Raw genomic sequence first — 18852 nt, forward strand, 5'->3', positions numbered from 1 at the left:
AACTTTAATTCAATTGTCATGTTTTAGGACTATCTGCAATATAACCATTACAATTTCTTCTTATACAGGAACAATTTTTCAGTGATTTAATCACTTAAAAGTTTCAAGATACCCCACAATTTTTCAGCGACTGAACAATGTACTATGGAGTATATACATGAGCGGCTATGTTAATGTGCGCAGATGTTTAAGCTTACAGAGTTCTCTTCTGGTCTGTTTTTGTTACCTTTCGGAAAGAAATTGTGGTCTGGACTTGTTTCTAAGTCTGTAGATATTTTACACTAAGCGAGTACCACAATTCAACTTTTTGATAACATGTTTAGAGCTACTTGTCAGTATTATGCATCCTTTGGCGTCATTCTTGTTTAAATGTTGATGCCTCAGTAATCTTTAAAATTACACCTGATTTGTGAGTTGTTTTTACCGAATCGTCATGTTCCCAAATGTTTCAATGATGTACAACAAAAAATATAATAATCATTTGTCTAAGAAACTTATGAAGACATATTTTTACGAAGACATTTGAAGTAGCATATAATATTCATTTTCATTTAATATCATTTTCGAAATAGAAAACAGTCCAGAAAACAGTCAAAAAAAAACAGTCAAAAAAACAGTTCAAAAAAACAGTTAAAAAAACAGTCCAACAAATAGTCTATAAGGTCCATTAAACATACGGCCCGCAGCGGAATTCGAGTGTTGTACGCGAGAGCATCGTGCGCCATCAGCCGCAAAATTCTGGCGCCAGCGCCATAGGCGCGCAGACTAATGACGCGGGAAAATTTTGGGCGGGAATCTGCCGGACGGGTGATTGCGTCCGAACGGCCGGACCGCAAGAGCCCCCGTGGATCCTTGGGGCTTGGGGGTTCGTGATCCATACTCAACGACCATATATTCTAGTGGATTGTGCGCGCCCTGGCGCGCAAGAGTAAGGGATATATTTTTTTATCAATGTTGAAGCAAATAGTTATGTACGCTGGAAATATTAGATACTGTATTGATATTATCTAACAGTCAGGAGGTTGGTTATAGTCTGATTTACAAATTTACAGTATTGATAGTCTGGTAGATATGAAGAACATGGAAGGGTAATATATGGAAGGGTAATCTATCCCTCCCTAATATTTAAAGATGAAAATTTGAGTCTGCCGGACGTTCTATCCGTTCCATCCGACATGTCCATATAGATATATATAATATCTCTGTCCGTAAACTACCCCGCACAGGAGTTTCAATCCCAACAGAAACAGAGAACGAATTTGAGTCCAGCACGAGAGTTTCAATCCCAACAGAAAACAAAGAACGAATAATAAAAATGAGAAAAGAAGAAAGTGTAGTGCAGATGTACAAAGCGGAGGGCCGCCATGACGAGCGACGGGAACCAGAGGTCCGGGCTTAGGAGGTCGCTGAGGTGGAGCTGGTGGTGGCGCGCCTAGCGCGAGAGCATCCATGCGGCGTAGAGGAGGGCGGAGACGGCGGTGAAGGCATGGAGGAAGGCGAGCAGCTTGAGGAGGAAGCCGAGGCAGCACGCAGGCCAGCCCATGCTCAGGCTCCGGCTCCGGCCACTTTCTCTGCTCCGGCGACGCACCATCGGATCTGATGCGGCGACATCGGTGTCGCTACAAACTCCCCTCGCCGCTGTTACCCTAGCAGAGCAGCAGTAGATCTGGATTTCTCGTGTCTTGTCTTCGTTTGGAAGTGCACCTGGACGGGATTGGAGGAGTGGCTGGGCAACGCAACGCGGATGAGATGATGGAATCGGGCGGCTGCTCTGCCTCTACCTACGCTTTGTTGTTGCTCGTCCTGGTCGGAACTGGGTGCGTTGACTTGGCGTTCTGCTCGTTCGATTCCGGCCCGGCCCATAAATAATCGAGCCCAGCGAGGATCGGTGCAATCATCCATCCGTAAGTCTCGCTCCGTACCTGAAGCATTATAAAAAAAAATAAAAAAAATATCCCTGAAATCTATAATCTATATCTATGCCTAATACTAAAGAGGTAAAATTTTAGCTAATTTTTTGGTCTGGTATTTTTTTAGTCTGGCCTCTCTTGCTAATCATACCATGTTTAGCTTATGTACTCATCTCGGACTCCACTTGACAAAAAAAAACAAAAGATTTTGTTACTAAATTTTTGATGCAGTATTGATTACAAAAAAATTATTTTCATTAAAACCAAATCAATCAATAGTATATGAACTAAATCTTGATCAGTTTATTGTAGTTTGTTGTCTAATCCAGTCTAAATAAATGTATTTCTGGAATCATCGATGATGACTGCCATGTAAAAAAACAAGAGAGGTCTCTTGTCATAATCATCATCGCACAAACTAATTCTTGAAACGTCGGCAAATAACTCCTTGCATACTATAATTAAACATTTTATGGGTCCTAAAAAAGTCACAGAGCTCAATTGATTTAGACACGTCGGCAAATAGTCTAATTTTTTGTGTCTTGGAACATGACACCAAAAGAATCACTCAAGGTTATATTTTAATTTGATACAAATTTAATAAAATATTTTTATATTAATGACAACATAAGTTATATTGTGGATATCATAGTCATTGTAAAAATAAATTATAAATAAGTTCTATACAAAGGATAAATTATAAATAGAAATTATATCATTATCATGGTCCCTTCTCATTAAGGTTTGAAAGTTTAATTTTTCTCCCGTTGCAACGTACGGACATGTTTTGCTAGTATGATACAAAAGTGTGATAGTCTGGTAGATATGAAGAGCATGGAAATATAATATGGTACAAAAGTATTTCACGGTAGTGAGTTAAAATATCACATAGTACAAGGTGAAGTCCCTATCAGCTGGTTGAAAGCGTGGTGTCCATCCTGGTTTGCCCTTTAGACATCGTATGTATGTATGTATGAGCTTTATTTTCTTTCCTTGCTTAGCCCGAGATGGGAACTTGTTGTTCTCGTAACTCTGTTTCTGAGGCAAAATTGTTTGATTTTGCAAGCAAAAAATTCATAAAATTGCACACATAAATGTTAGCATATGGGTTGCATCAACTAACGGACACAAACGGTACGTAAATCAAGTTTCGCATAAGAGGCATCACACAATAACTTAACATAAATAATAAAGAAAGCAAAGTGTCATCATAGTGGTGAGCGCGCAAATCACCGTAGACTAAGCAGCAGTGGCACGAAGGTAGCGACACGCAGAAAGGAACGAAAAATTACTCCATCAGCATCTGAGCAAAGCAAAGCAGAGGAAATAGCTTTAATCTCTACAAATCGTGAAGGTAAAATCTACAATATTTGTAATAAAGCCACGAAACTACCATATCTACTTGGAAAACAAATATACCTATAACGAAGCACAAAATATGTCAAGAATATACGAAAGTTGCTAAACATAGCGTAGTCAATGTTTAAGGAAACTGTAGCCCGTTGCCTAAAACAATTCATTAAAGATATAATAACATAAATAATGTAGTCTCCTCAAACAACAAGGAACGCAACCAGATCTGCGGCCGACTAAGAAGCCAATATACAGTTTGCGCAGCCAAACACCAGTAAATACGAGAAGGATCAGCAAACCCTAGACAGATCATAAACAACCAATGCAATAGGAATGGAAATAGGAAGAGAACATACAAACCAAGAAGCACAGTCGATGAGAGGAGGCGACAGAGACGAGGAACATAGCAGCACAGTACTGGCGGTGGAAACAGAGTGGCAAATGACACAGAAGCACATAGACAGGGCCCAGGGCCGTCTTAGAGGGGAGGACAACAGGTGCGACGGCCGGGGGCCCATGAATATATATCTATATATATAATACTTATAATATATATTTGGAATACTGAAATGGAACTTTACATGTTCATACACTTAGCACAAGTCTTGAAAATAAGAAATTAGCTTGTCATGACTTCCTATTCAGATATTTAGCTATTCATGATCGCCGATCAATCCTGATCAATTGACCATTTTCACCTTCCAATTGCCAAATACGGTGATATCGCTTTGTGCGGCGAGACATTGTGAAGCCACGACACGCGACACCACTCATTCACACACGATGAGAGACAGGCCTAGCATCTCCAAGAGTTTGGTAAAATTAACTTTCTAAATCTTCAGTTTTAGCAAGTTGCTAATTGATTTGGCAAGTGAAAAAAAGTGTTCTCTCCAACAGTTTTGTATTCTAACTTGGTAAAATTTATAAAAATAGCACCTGGTCGGCAGCAGCACCTGGTCAGCACCAGCTTGACGCATTGATTTGCCGTCCACCACCAACACCACCAACAGCAGCAGCACTTGGACACAACAGAATCCCAACAGGATCATGCACGTTGCCATAAACAGGAACATGCACATAGTGCAAAAAAAAACCCAACACGCTGGATAATTCTCATTCATAAACTCAAGCAGCCAAACCCTAGGTTGGGCAAGATGCTCGGTGGCCTGTACGGCGACCTCCCGCCGGCGACGAAGACAAGGCCTCCACGGCCTCCGTTTGGTCCAGCGCCACCAAGATGGCGCCTCCCACCCTCCGCAAGCCGTCCACCACCTTCGCCCCACCCCCATCTATTCTCCGGAACCAGCACCTGCGCCCGCCCAAAGCCACCTCCACCTCCGCCCCCGCTCCTCCCGTCGTTGCCGCCGAACCCGCCCCGGCCACCTCCTTCCAGCCTGCGTTCGTCGCCGTCCAGTCCACCGTGCTGGAGGAGTACGACCCTGCCCGGCCCAACAACTACGAGGGCTACCGTAAGGACAAGCTCCGGCGAGAACGTACCTGAAAAGACGACGGCGAGGGAGAGATCAGAGGAGACGACGCCGATGGGAAGAGGAGACGAGACGTCGAAGGAAGAGAATACGAGGCGAGAATACGACGTGGATCGCGATTCGCAGTCGAAGCCGCGCGCGGATATATCCGCGTGCGAGACCTAGCAAGTTGGGAAATATAGCAAGTGTATTTGAGGAACTGTCGGAGAAGAATTTTTATGGATTTGTCAAATTTATAAAGATAGCAAGTTATTTGAGGAGTTGTTGGAGATGCCCTCAAACCTATGTTGCAAGTTAATTTTTATTATTAGTGCTTATGTTTTAATCGCCGTATTAAAAAATTACATTTTACTATCTTACTTGCTCAAGGGTCTTTAAAATTATTGAGACGGCTCTGACAGGGCCGGCAAGATTAATAGGAACGAGGCACGGACTGCAGGCCACAGCACGGCGGAGAAAAGAGCGGATGAAGCAAGGGCGGCGTACGGCACAACAGAAGACGCCGCTAGGGAAGGAGCACCGGCACACGCTGAGCAGGCCGCGCTCGTAGGCAGCGAACCACAACAGGAACAACACGGGACTTGAGAGAACGAAGGCAGCGACGCAATGAGGGAAGATGGTGGAGCAGGCGCCGCAGCGGAAAGGAAGCGGATGACTCCGAGAGAGATGAGAAAGGAAGGAGAAAGTAAGCGGTGGCAGTTTTTTTTGTTTTGGTACTTTCTTTGACCACCGAGATGCTGGAAGGATATAGAAGAGGCCCTTTCTTTTTTTCCCTTATTATTATCCGGAGCAGAGTACACAGCGGGCAACACAAAATATAAGAAAAGTAATACGCACAGGATGCAAGTGGACACGTGTGCCAATCAAACATTTCTGGTGACGTGTCCCATCTACTTTGCGCCCTTCAACCTGGCCAATCTTCTAGTTCAGCGTGATTCCACACTGAGATTGAGAGCAAAGCATTCCAGTCGGTCATCTCATGGGCGCGGTGGGCCTTTACAAAATGCTGCTGGGCGATAAATTATAAAATCAAAAATCAAATTTTTGTTGAACTTTAAATATAGTTTGTATGGTCTAGTTATGATGAAAATTTTATGATAGGCTAATTATTGTATGATTAAACTGTAATAATTTTTTTTACTTATTGTATCATGTATAGGTATAGCTTAGTTATTGATTTATTCTTATTTAATAAGCATAAACCTAAATAAAATATATAACTAAGTTATATATGATAGTATAAAATTTTTATTATAGTTTAAGCATGTACTACCTCCAGGCAGGTTTCATACCAGGACGAGATAAAGGGAGTCACGGGAGGTGGGGTACCGCCATTAAGAGGGAGATAAAGGGAGGCATGGGCGAGATGCAAGATGTCGCTGTCGAGAGGAAGACATGCCGAAGAGATACGTCGGGACTTGGGAGGGAGTGAAATTAGAAATAGAAGTTTGGTTATCATATTTATATATGGGTTGTGACTGAAGCCAATGGCTGTGGTTTATTTGATGACATCAAGTGGCTAAAATGTATCAGGCCACATCGTATTGGCCCATTAACCGTGTCGTACCTACGGGCCGACATAGAGACCCAAGCACCACACTACGTTTGGGCCGTGTTCCTAGAAAAAAAAAATCACCTTGGTCATTGTCCGAAAGCAATTAGCAGTGCTGATTGCAGCAGCTGCGGCAGCACTACCAAGCAGGCCTATTAATGTTTTTTCTTCTGATAACATTAATAAAAAAATATAATTAGTACAACCTAGTCAGCTAGGCCACCAATCGTTATGATTTGTTATTATAATGAAGAAATATAGAGCTAGAGATACAGCCAGCAACAAGGGGTCTAAGAAGACCAGTAAGCCTCTAGACTGAGGCTGACTCTATGCCCCATTTGTTTCCCCTTAAAATCGAATTCTAAAATAAATAGAAAATCTCACAAAACATTATTCTACTGACTGTTGTTTAAGAAATTTAAACTAGCAAGATTGAGAATCATAAAACCCCCCGCGATATACAACGATTAAAATATGATATGAGCGGAGGATAGAGAGAGAATCAAAGGCAGATGTGGTCGTGGAAGAGCAGTAGAGGATTTGACCATTGCCGCCGCCTTCTGTTCAGACAGCCAAAACTGGCCATGGCCCATAGCCCATAGGTCAATACCATGGCACACATCTACACCGTTGGGCTTTTCTCAAAAAAAAGCAATCTACAGAGTTGGGCTACCTGATATATGGGCTGTGGGCTGTGCCAACTTCACGGTGGCTTTTGAGTTTTGACATGGAGATGGACTACATCTTCTTCTTAAAAATAAAGATGGACTTAGAAGGAGCAGGAGCAACGCATAGGAGCGGCATCTAATCCCCTGCACGCTTTTGTTCCTCCTCTGCGTGTCCTCTCTTCGTCCTCTGGAATCTCATGCATGTATCCCTGATTCCTATATACCTTGTACGACCTACGAGTCCTTCTCCTCTATCTCTGGTCTCTGCTACAGCTGAGCACTCTGCCCTTCCTCTCAGTTGTATTCTGAACATCGCATCTCAGTTGTATGCTGAGCACCTTTGGATCGTTGCGTTGCTAAAGAGAATAAAGGCGCAGTGCATCGATCACGTCTCCGACACGCAGACATGTAGTACGCTTTAGTGCTCACTCACTCCAGACTTCTTTCGAAAGCAGGATGTTCCTATCTGCTTTAATCTTTAATTAATCATCAAGCGCACCAAGATCTATGATCTATCATCATCCTCCGCCGTCTACACTTCTATATAAACCAACGAAAACGATGTCGAATTGTGCCTGCCAGTGCCAGTGACCTCACTTACGCTCAGCATATAGCTAGACAGCGACGACGGGGTCCAGGGCCATGGCTGCTAAGGAAAGCAAGCTGACGACGACGGCCGGAGTGGCCCAGCGGCTGGCCGTCGTCGCCGCGTGCGTACTATGCCTGCTGCCGGCGATGGCCCACGCGCAGCTCCGGGTGGGATTCTACGACACCAGCTGCCCTAACGCCGAGGCGCTCGTCCGCCAGGCCGTCGCGGCTGCCTTCGCCAAGGACGCCGGCATCGCCGCCGGCCTCATCCGCCTCCATTTCCACGACTGCTTTGTCAGGGTACGTAACAAAGCTTAATTTACTGCCTCGCTTTTCTTTTGATTTACTTAATTTATTACCACCTGCAGCTTTATTTAGGTAGTGGACGTAGTACATGAAAAGACGAGCTGAAACGCAAAGGTGCCCATGCTGTAATGGCAATGCTGAAAAGACGCAAGAAATATATAGCGCGAAATAAAATGAATCAAGAAAAACTTACTCAAACCACAGTTCTTGTGACTTGTCAACACATGTATGCCTTTTAATTCTGCCTTCATCCAATGACTAGCTAGATCTCACTTCTATATGGCACACAAATATTATATATGTTTCTGTTCCACGATTGATGCGTTGAGTAATATCAATTGATCTGTCCCCACTCGCTAATCACAACATGCATCAGAATATGAGATATATATTGCTGAAGCATATCTAACAAAAATCTCACGACATTATCAATTTGCCTTTTGTGCTTATCCTAGTTACTTTCCATTGTAAACCCTCCTAGCTACCAGTACAAACTTACAAAGATTCACCAACTTTTAATTTGCGTGGCCTGGAATCCAAAATTTCTAAATATAAAATATTTGTTATGAACATACATTTATTTGTATAATACGATACCTGGCTGCACTTTTACAGAAATTTGTTGGTACCATACTACCATAGTATATTGGAAAGCAAAAAAAAAAAAAAAAGCGAAAGTTGTTTTCTCAAGACAAAGAGACAAAGTGTCCAAAGCAAAAGCCCAAAAACCAAGTGAACGCATAGATACATTTGCTCTGCTGCTTTCTTTCTTGGAAGGCAACGCATATTCGCTGCTTGCAACTGTTGCCAAGAATAAGCTTTTTATCTTTGAGCACCAAGAATAACCTTTTATGAGACGAACCGACAATCTCACTCTTTATTTTTTTTATTATCTTCCGAGCATAAACATTCTTGGATGATAGTATCAAAATTAAGACATCCAAACTAAAGGACAGAAGCATAAACATCCATGTTTCCTAGCTAGCTGGTACCAGTATATTGTTTATTGAAGTAGCAAATGCATGGATAGTAGGAGTATTGCGCTGCAAACCTCAAGACACTTGTAGTAGGAAAAAATATGAAACATTTTATAACTCTATCGCTTTATACACTATGTGAAATTGAATGTTAAATTTGTACTTCATCTGTTCTAAATTATGTCTTTTCTAGATATGTTTTTGTTATATGTCTAGACGTAGTGTATACATTGGAATGCTTGGAAGCAGGTAACTGATGCTTCAAGATCAAGTATCGAAGCAGAATCCAGGATTTCTTTATCCTTAACATTGAGAGCGGTAACACTTGCATGATTATAGAGAAGATCGCCCCCCCATAATACTTGTTTCAAATATAGAGAACTTTCTATCTGACTAGGTACATTGCTGCTATATACTTAAAAAAACAAAAATGACTTATAGTTTAAAATAGATGAAGTACTTTGGAAGATATCAAGCAGAAACTATTGAAAAACAACATTTCAAAGACATTAATATTTTCCTTATATACCGTGTTTATTTGTGACCTAAGGGGATTGTGGGTTAAAAAGGAAGGAAAATGACCATATCACAAAAATAGCTTTAGTTTTGTTATAAGTTAATAGAAAAATGTATAAACATCTATAAATTATAAACAAGATTCATTCAATACACCATGAAATCTATTTGATAGCATGTTTATACATATTTAATATATATTGTAGATCTTAATATATTTTCTATAAACTTGATTAAAGTTACAAGGTTGACTTAAAACAAAACTAAAATGATTCATGATTTGAAATGAATTGAGTAAAATTCAATATCATTCTTAGGCAAACTATCATAAATTTGACAAAATATAAAAAAGTATTAACATCTATAAGTATGCTATATGAAAATATATGCCAAGGAATCTATGTAATGATGCTTAAGTGATATCTTAGATAGTATTACTTTTTCCCTAAAATTTTATATTAGCTAATCTTGTGATTATATAATAGTTTAATTTAGAATAGATAAACTAAAAGTCTTTAAGTGGATTTGTTTGGTGCCAATCAACGAGGTATTCTTGACTGACCTTCGTCTTCCGACACGACTGTGCAGGGCTGTGATGCCTCCGTCCTCCTCACCGTGAACCCTGGCGGCGGCCAGACCGAGCGTGACGCCGTGCCAAACAACCCGAGCCTCCGCGGCTTCGACGTGATCGACGCCGCCAAGGCCGCCGTTGAGCAGAGCTGCCCGGGCACCGTGTCGTGCGCCGACATCGTGGCCTTCGCCGCCCGCGACAGCATCAGCCTCACCGGGAGCGTCTCGTACCAGGTCCCCGCCGGCCGGCGCGACGGCCGCGTGTCCAACTCGTCGGACACCGTCGACCTGCCCGCGCCCAGCTCCACAGCGCAGACCCTCATCGACAAGTTCGCGGCCAAGGACCTCACCTTGGAGGACATGGTGGTCCTCTCCGGCGCCCACACCGTCGGCCGCTCCTTCTGCGTCTCCTTCTTCCAGCGCGTCTGGAACACAAGCACGAACCCCGCTACGGCAATCGTACGTGTACTACGCCGACATGGCTGACGACGACGATGCATCGCCACCGGCCAATTCACCACTCACGCTCACGCATGACGACGACGCATATATGTGACACGTGCCGTGTATGTGTGCGTGTGTGCGCAGGTGGACGCGGGGCTGAGCTCGTCGTACGCGGCGCTGCTACGCGCGCTGTGCCCGTCGAACACGACGCAGACGACGCCGATCACGACGGCCATGGATCCCGGGACGCCCAACGTGCTGGACAACAACTACTACAAGCTCCTGCCACGCGGCATGGGGCTCTTCTTCTCCGACAACCAGCTGCGCGTGAACACGCAGATGGCCGCGCTGGTGAGCAGCTTCGCGGCGAACGAGACGCTGTGGAAGGAGAAATTCGCGGCGGCGATGGTGAAGATGGGCCGCATCCAGGTGCAGACGGGGGCGTGCGGGGAGGTCCGTCTCAACTGCGGCGTCGTCAACCCGAGTTCATACTCGTCGCCGTCGACGGTGGTGGAGCTGGGTTCGAGCGCGCCAGCCGCCGTCGATGAAGAGGGCTACGCCGCCGCGAGCTAATAGCTTCCTAAATCTGCCGCCGTCGTTGTCGATGATTGATTTTCTCGCTTTCAACCCTGCTTTTCATTTTGTCGCGTGGACTGTAGTTTTGTTGTGTCGATGATCTTTGTTGTGTGCCAGTGCCACTAAACGTATGCATCCTGGCCGGACTCTTAACTTCGGTGGTGGGTAATAAGCACATGTACGAGTAAGTTGAGAATTTCTGTCAATTCCCTTAAGTGTTGTTACTAGCGTGTGTTCCTATGTGGATCTGACAATACCAAGCCACACCATGGCTTGACATGCTGCCAGGAGCTAGCCTGCAGCAGCTATGATCAATAGCAAGGCCTTGTTTAGTTCACGATTTTTTTGGTTCGGCTACTGTAGCATTTTTGTTTGTATTTGTCAATTATTATTCAACCATGAACTAACTAGACTCAAAAAACTCGTCTCACAAATTATAGCAAACTATGAAATTAGTTTTTTAATCTATATTTAATGTTTCATACATGCATCCAAAGATTCAATGCGATGAGAAATCTTAAAAAATTTTAGCAACTAAACAAGGCCTAGTAGTATGGTTGAGAGATTAGAGTTAATGGTGGGGAGAGAAACGAGGAGGTAGAGGCTGGGCAGCTCTATTTATATATCCTATAATCAAAGGACATGTATAACCCACAGACGGGTGATTGTCTTTAAGGCCAGTTTCAATGCATGTTTTATGAGAGTATCATGCACATTAAATATGGTACCACATAAGCAAAATTGCTGATTTGTCAGGGTCATTAAATGAAGAAATTTCATCAGATGAGAGAGGAGTTTTATCCCCATAAAACTCGTGTGGCTCGGTTACCTAGTTTATAGTCTTGGTAACTGTGACATGAAACTATACATTGAGACTAGCCTAAGCGTCTCGAATCTATCATACAGACGAATATAAAAGACAGGTCATACAACCTATAGATGGTCTCATAGTCTGTAAGCTGTTTAATGCTTTACATATATCTAAGATCAACTGTAAATAAAGTTTTGTATGTCATTGTGTGGCTATTTGAAGAAAATATGTCAATCATAAATAAGAGCAATGTGATTACAATATTTTTTAGGGACCATAGACATAAATCATATATTGTTTTATACGTGCAACATGTTTTTGAAAACCATCGGCTGGGTGGAGAAGGGGAGCAGTTTGTAACTGGCAAAGATTTATTCACATTCATAATCATAAAGTAAAGCTCTTTTCTCATTCCAGCGTGCACACTAGTGTCACAAAAATAACTACAAGGGCAGCAGTAGTCTAGCGCCCGATTCACACATTCAGAACAATAGCTAGAAGGGGGAAGTATATATATATGATAAACGGCACATTCAGAAAAATCACAGTGCTCACAGACTTGCTCTAACTGAAGATTCAGAAAATTGGCTAGTAGGTACCAGAAATCTGAAACTGATAGCTACCTCCGCTGGACCTGATGTCTCGATAGATTCAGAAATCGATATGAAACTGAATTTGATTAGGCTGTCCACTCCACCCCATTCCCATAATCCCAGCAAGTGCTCCTACTCCTACTAGGAGCAAGTAGCAACTGCAACTCCCCCTCTCCTTCCTGCCGAACTCTGGCCTTGTTTAGGCCTTGTTTACTTCCAAAAAATTTTACAAAATAAGAATAGTACTATTTTCGTTTGTATTTGACAAATATTGTCTAATTATAGACTAACTAGGCTCAAAAGATTCGTCTCGTCAATTTCGACCAAACTGTGCAATTAGTTTTTATTTTTATCTATATTTAATACTCCATGCATACGTCTAAAGATTCGATGTGACGGGGAATCTGAAAAATTTTGCAAAATTTTTGAGGAACTAAACAAGGCCCTTCATCCAAAAACCAAAAAGTTTTCAAAATTCCCTATCACATCGAATCTTTCAGCACATGCATGAAGTATTAAATATAGATAAAAATAAAAACTAATTACATAGTTTAACTGTAAAATCGCGAGACGAATCTTTTGGTCCTAATTAGTCTATGATTAGACAATATTTGTCATAAACAAACGAAAGTGCTACAGTATCGAAATCCAAAATCTTTTTACATCTAAACAAGGCCTCTTTTTTTTGTTCCCCCACTCCTCCTTTCATGATTCCCAACTATAGCAAGTGGTCTACTGAACTCTCAATTCCAGCCTACTGAAAACTGATGTGACCTTAAATCCTTTGTTTAAACAGAGTTCCTTGTCTTTTGCCAAAGCATGCAAACAACCTATGCCACCCTATATTAATTAATGTTTTCATTAGTGTAGATGCTATATCAGCACATGCAGATTGGGTCTTTGGGGGTCATGTTGTGCCGCGTGGTAGTGGTGGTGTGGCGATCTCATCAGATAAACCCAGTAGAGGTGCAAGTTTTCCCTTTCCGTTTTTTTAACCTGTTGATGTCTTCCTTTACTTTCTTGACAGAATAACAAATTGATCATACGTACTACTAGAAGTAATTTACAGCTTTAGCCCTTTTAATCACTAGAAGTAATTTATAGTTTTAACCTTTTTAAATAATACATCTCATAAACACACACGAGCACTAACACTTATGGACAATCCTGAGCATCACATCTTGAAATTGATGAAATCATTGTAGATGTATAACGGACACATCAATTAACATTGAGAAGAATAGAATTGCTAAGAGCAGCTCCAAGAGATTATCTAAAAGTACTAGCTAAATTTACTGATTTAGCTACTCTCTCAAATAGATTTGACAAGAAAATACTAAAGTGCTCCAACAGACTCTGTATTGAATAGCTAGTGAGGTACGCTATCCAAAAGTAGAGAGCGAGGGAGGTGGGATGGAGAGCCACTAAATTTAGAGTCATTTACAAAGTCTGTTGGAGACGTTTTTCCTTCAACAATAGCTAAATTTATCTTTACAAAATAATTTGGCTAATCTGTTGGAGATGGTCTAAGAGCTTATTTTAGCATGGCTTCTCTAGAGGAGTTAGGTCATTTGAGGAAGAGTCATCGTATAAACAACTTAGACTGTTTTACTATTCACCAAAAAAATGAATCCTCCTCTAAACTTAAAAATAGTTCTGACTTCTCCACTATTGACCAGAAAATGACTATTCTCCTAAAGTATTTAATACGGCTTCTCCGTAGAAGCTTAGTAGTCCGAGCCAAACCAAACAAGCACAACTAATGGTCGTGTCGTTAGATTCAGAAATCTGAAAATGATAGCAATTCAGGTATCACGCATGCATCTCTGTCAATGTTGGGGAAGCTGCCTCCGGTGGATGCACCGCTGGAGGATGGCGCCGTCGTCGCGCCATTAACAACAACACTGTTGATATTTGGTAACGCAATAAGAATTGATCCGCAAACGTACGGATATCGGTGAGCACTTCACCCGGGATGTTATCCAGAGTATCGTATTTATATTTTTACCACTATGAGAAAGCGTGCATCTGACTAATCCGGTCTATTACTATAACCTTTAGGCTACAAGGAATGTGACTCGATGTGAGTGATGTATAGAGAAGACTACAACCGTAATCTCGTTTTAACCTTGGTAAAGATGATCTACTGTTTTGTTGGGGAGGCTCACGGAATCTAGACACCACAGAGGATGTTCGACCCGCACCTATAAACCCTATCGATTCTACTAACGGGATATGGACTACAAAGGTAACTCGGAAATGTCACCTCGCTACTACCACGGTCCAGCTAGTCAGGGGATATCTATGAGTATCCTAGCCCAAACACCACGTTTACGCTAGAGATGATTACTGTAAACTCTACGCGAAGAGATCAAAGTAAACTCATAAACCAAAGAACAATAAAACAAGAACTTACTAGAATTTAGAAGTTGAAATACTGAAGAATCCTAGGAGCAAGCCTCGGGTTAGAAGACTTGATCCCGCAGGTACAACCTTCGAAGTAGACACCGACAGACCGGGCTTCCTCCGATCTACACCTCCACTCTATCTCTCTCAATCTAGTAGAACTAGTCTACTCTCACATTGGATGCTAAGCCCTAACTCTATGTAGAGGAAAGGTTATCCTTCGAGGGCACTCTCAACTCTATAATGAACTTGTCCTCCTCCAGGGGCCAGGGGGTCTGCTTATATAGTCCCCTCAGGTGAACGTGGGCCGTCGGATCAAACCGACATTGATTGAACGGTTATCCTTGATCCTTTAGGTCGGTGGAGCATAATCCGCGTGATTCACCGTGATTGGCTACAGGAGGTGGGCGGGCGCCCAGGGGGATAGGGCGGGCGCCCTGCCCCCGGGTCCGATCGCCTTCCCGTTCGTTCCCGTGGCTTCTGGAGTCTTCTAGATGGTAGAAAATTGTGCGGCACGTTAATATCTCTATGTAATCCCGACATGTGGGCCTTTCTTCCATATTTCCTGATAACCCCCTACAGAAACAGATAAACAACAAAACTCATGGAATTCTGTCAGATCAAACCCTAATTCTAGGTGTTGTTTGTATATTGGTCCTTTCCCTTGTTTATTTGATAATTAAAATTGATACTTAAGAACCGTCAACAAATACCCCCATACTTAGGCTTTTACTCGTCCTCGAGAAAAGGATAGTTAAGAAAAATATATGGGGTTAAAACATTGTAAAACATCTTCTTCATACCTGCAGGGTGTTGTAAAAATTCACTGTGTATCGTAGTCACGGAAATATATGGTCAAGAGTAGAGGTTCTTTCTTCTTAATCCTGTCACTTGGAGTTTTTGTATATTTTTGAAAAGAAATTTAGCATACCTTTATCCTCATAAGTTCTTAGGTCACTCATTATTTTATATATCTCACTGAGGCTGTTTTAATTTACAAAAATTTTCAAGCATACTTACTTTGCATTTATTGCCTGATCAAAACGGGATCCGAGGAGAGGAATGCCATACTCTTAGATCAAAGACTATGAAAATTAAAAACTTGTCAACTCTTACTGGCATATTGCTTATTAGAGGGACCATGAGTTATCATTTTCTTCTTTCTTTTCTCTTCTTTTTTTCATGTGGATACCGAGGTACCCCAAATTCTACTGCCGGACACTTGTCCATTTTTTCTGCGAGGTTGTCGAGCACTTGCTCTTTTTTATTTCCTCGAAATTTTCATATTTTTGCATAGCCCATGCCTCTAACGCAATAATACTTCGGAAGAGTGAATCTTTCTGAATAAATGTGTTGATCTTAGGAGTATGATAAATCTCTCAACAAGGGTCTAACTCATTTTGAACAAACTCAATACAGAGCAGATAACTTTTTATAATTATTAATATTTTCAGGTTTAGTAGGCATATAAAACACTGAGGATGGTAGCTAGAATTTTTGAATAAATTCTCGAAGCAACAATGATATCAAGAATAAGATACTCTACCATCTCACATTCCACAATTACTTAAGTAACACAGGGTTTTTTAAATGATTTTTCAATAATTGCAGGTTTTCAGGAAATATCACAGAGTGAGATTAATCATGATTAGAGTCATTTTAATCTTTTTAAGTTATCATGTCGGAGACAATATTCTACATAATCCAAGATATATGTGTATGTGTAAAGTGTGCAGAGTATGTACCTGAATCGTGGAGTGGTGTAGTCGAAGTACGTTTGGCGTGTCGAGGGATCTCCCCCATACTTGTTTTCTACTTTCTTGCATAATAAAGTAGAGACACACAAGACATAATAATAATAATAATAATAATAATAATAATAATAATAATAATAATAATAATAATAATAATAATAATAATAATAATAATAATAATAATAATAATCTTTATTAATCTTGAGGCATTTATTACAAATGATTAGTAATGAACTGAAGCTAATAATAGATCTAAACCAAATTTAAGGATAAATAACAAAGATGCATTGCCTCATGATCTAATCTAGATAACTTAGCGGCGCTCTAACTCCCTAATCTTCTTATTGGCACTAGCAAGATCATGCTTAAGACCTAGTATAACGGTGTTCTGGTTAGAGAGCTGCCTAGTGATAGAGTTAATCGGGGACTGGAGCTCTATGATGACCCTGTCTAGCCTACGAACGTCCTCATCAATATCTACTATATTCTTGTGATGCTTAGGAGGTGTCTGAAGAGCACTGAGAGCATGCTTCGGGGCTGCCTTAGGAGGGATGAAACGGACTTTGGCTACTCTAACCCCCTCGAAGTAAGGCCTCTCCTACTCCATAGTGTAGCGGATGCTGCTGATCTCGTCGCTCCGGTTGGTCTTGACTCCAACGACCCTCTCATTGGGTCTAGGTGGCAGGATCCTCGTGTCGGCTGGCACCTTGACGGTGGCCTCCTTCTTGGCTGATGGTCCTTTAAGAAGTAGGGGCTGCGGTGGTGCGGTGAGAACTGGTTGAGCATGGTAGGATTGGGCAGAGCTGTGCTGGCGTGGTGGCATGGCTGCTAGCCGTCGCTCTGTGTTGGCCGGGACGAGAGCGTGGGCGTTGGGGTCTTCCTTGAGCTTCTTGTTGAGGTCGTAGGGGACAACTTCCCAATCGTCGTGGAACTCTTCGGCCATTGGAGCAGCGAGGGACTAAGCAAGCTCTAATAGAAGAAGGAGAGAAGGCTTGAATACATTGGTGTTTGAAAACTGACGTCAGGGGTCTGTTTATATAGGAGTCAAAAAGTGCCTCTAGGGTTTGCTCGGGCTACTCCCTGTTGGGTATTTTAAACGCAAACAGAAAACTCCGCAAGCGCACGGATACCGATGTAGCTTTCACCCGGGAGTATTCCAGAGTATCGATTTTCCACAGGGAACGTGAGTGTACTAATTAAGATTCAAGATCGCCCAAGGATAACTATATAATTATTTTTGGTGGGAAGAGAGGAAATTTCCTGAGAGTTCTCTAATTGATCTAAGAATCAAGAATTACTTCAAAGATTATTTATTTTGGGACATCAGAACACTAACCACAGAAAGAGATGAGAAGGGGTCTAGGAAGCTCTCACTACGGTCCTACAAACACCTATCCGAACGAGGTGGAATACGTCGACCGTTAGGGCTGTCACTACCGCAGGATTGGGTGCAATTCCAGGTAATTGCAAGACTAAACACCACGTCTAATCTATTAATTACTACTTTAGCGTTATAAAGACTAGAGCACTTGATGCAAGCGAGAATCCAATAAATAACTTGAATGTAAATAAAAGTAATTAAAGAACTCAGGAATTATGAATTGAAGAACCTGGAGAACGACGAAGAACGAACCAGTTGCTGCAAAAGTACAATGTTGAGGAAGATCCGACATACCCGACTTCTCCGCTCTCCTCTTCTCTCTCCCTATTTTCTAGATTACAACTAGAACTAACTAGAACTAGAACTAGAGGAACTAGAACTAGAACTAGATGAACTAGAGGATCCTCTCTACTTGGATGAAGATTTGAAACCCTAGCTTTGATTTTGTAGAAGAGGTATGTTCTCCAGGGGCCTTGCTTATATAGTCTTTTTAGATGAATCTGGGCCGTCGGATCAAACCGACATTAATCGCACGGTTTTCCTTGATCCCTTAGGTCGGTGGAGCACGATCCGCGAAGTTGACCCTCATTGGTCACCAAAGGAGGGCGGGCGCCCTGGGCCAGGCCCCGTTCTTCCTCCGCTTCGTTCTCGTGGCTTCTGGAGTCTTCTAGATGATAGAAAATTACGCGGCACGTTAATGTCTCTATGTACACCTGGCATGTGGGCCTTTCCTCCGTATTTCCTGATAACCCCCTGCAGAAATAGACAAACACCAAAACTCGTGGAATTCTGTCAGATAAAACCCTAAGTCTGGGTGTTGGTTGCATTTGGATCCTTTTTCATGATTAGTTGACGGTTAAATGTGAGCATTAAGGACCGTCAACACTCCCGCCGCCGTGCGTGTGAAACTTTCCATCTGTATGGTTATTTAGTTTACCATAAATGGGTTTATCGCGACGG

General features: G+C 42.0%; 1 protein-coding gene and 1 long non-coding RNA gene across 2 annotated transcripts; one reads left to right on the forward strand and one right to left on the reverse strand.

Moving 5' to 3' along the window:
* LOC110433515 lies at positions 1095-3775 on the reverse strand. Its single transcript, XR_002450967.1, has 2 exons — positions 2799-3775; positions 1095-1922 (listed from the first exon to the last, which is right to left on the reverse strand). It is a non-coding gene; the product is annotated as an uncharacterized LOC110433515 (long non-coding RNA).
* Positions 7483-11284, forward strand: LOC8086300 (peroxidase 1). Its single transcript, XM_002455520.2, has 3 exons — positions 7483-7858; positions 9946-10386; positions 10516-11284. Exons 1-3 carry the CDS (start codon positions 7613-7615, stop codon positions 10942-10944), a joined length of 1116 nt encoding a protein of 371 aa, XP_002455565.1. The 5' UTR covers positions 7483-7612; the 3' UTR covers positions 10945-11284.

This window comes from Sorghum bicolor, chromosome 3 (assembly GCF_000003195.3).
Source record: "Sorghum bicolor cultivar BTx623 chromosome 3, Sorghum_bicolor_NCBIv3, whole genome shotgun sequence".
Classification (NCBI taxonomy): Eukaryota; Viridiplantae; Streptophyta; class Magnoliopsida; order Poales; family Poaceae; genus Sorghum; species Sorghum bicolor.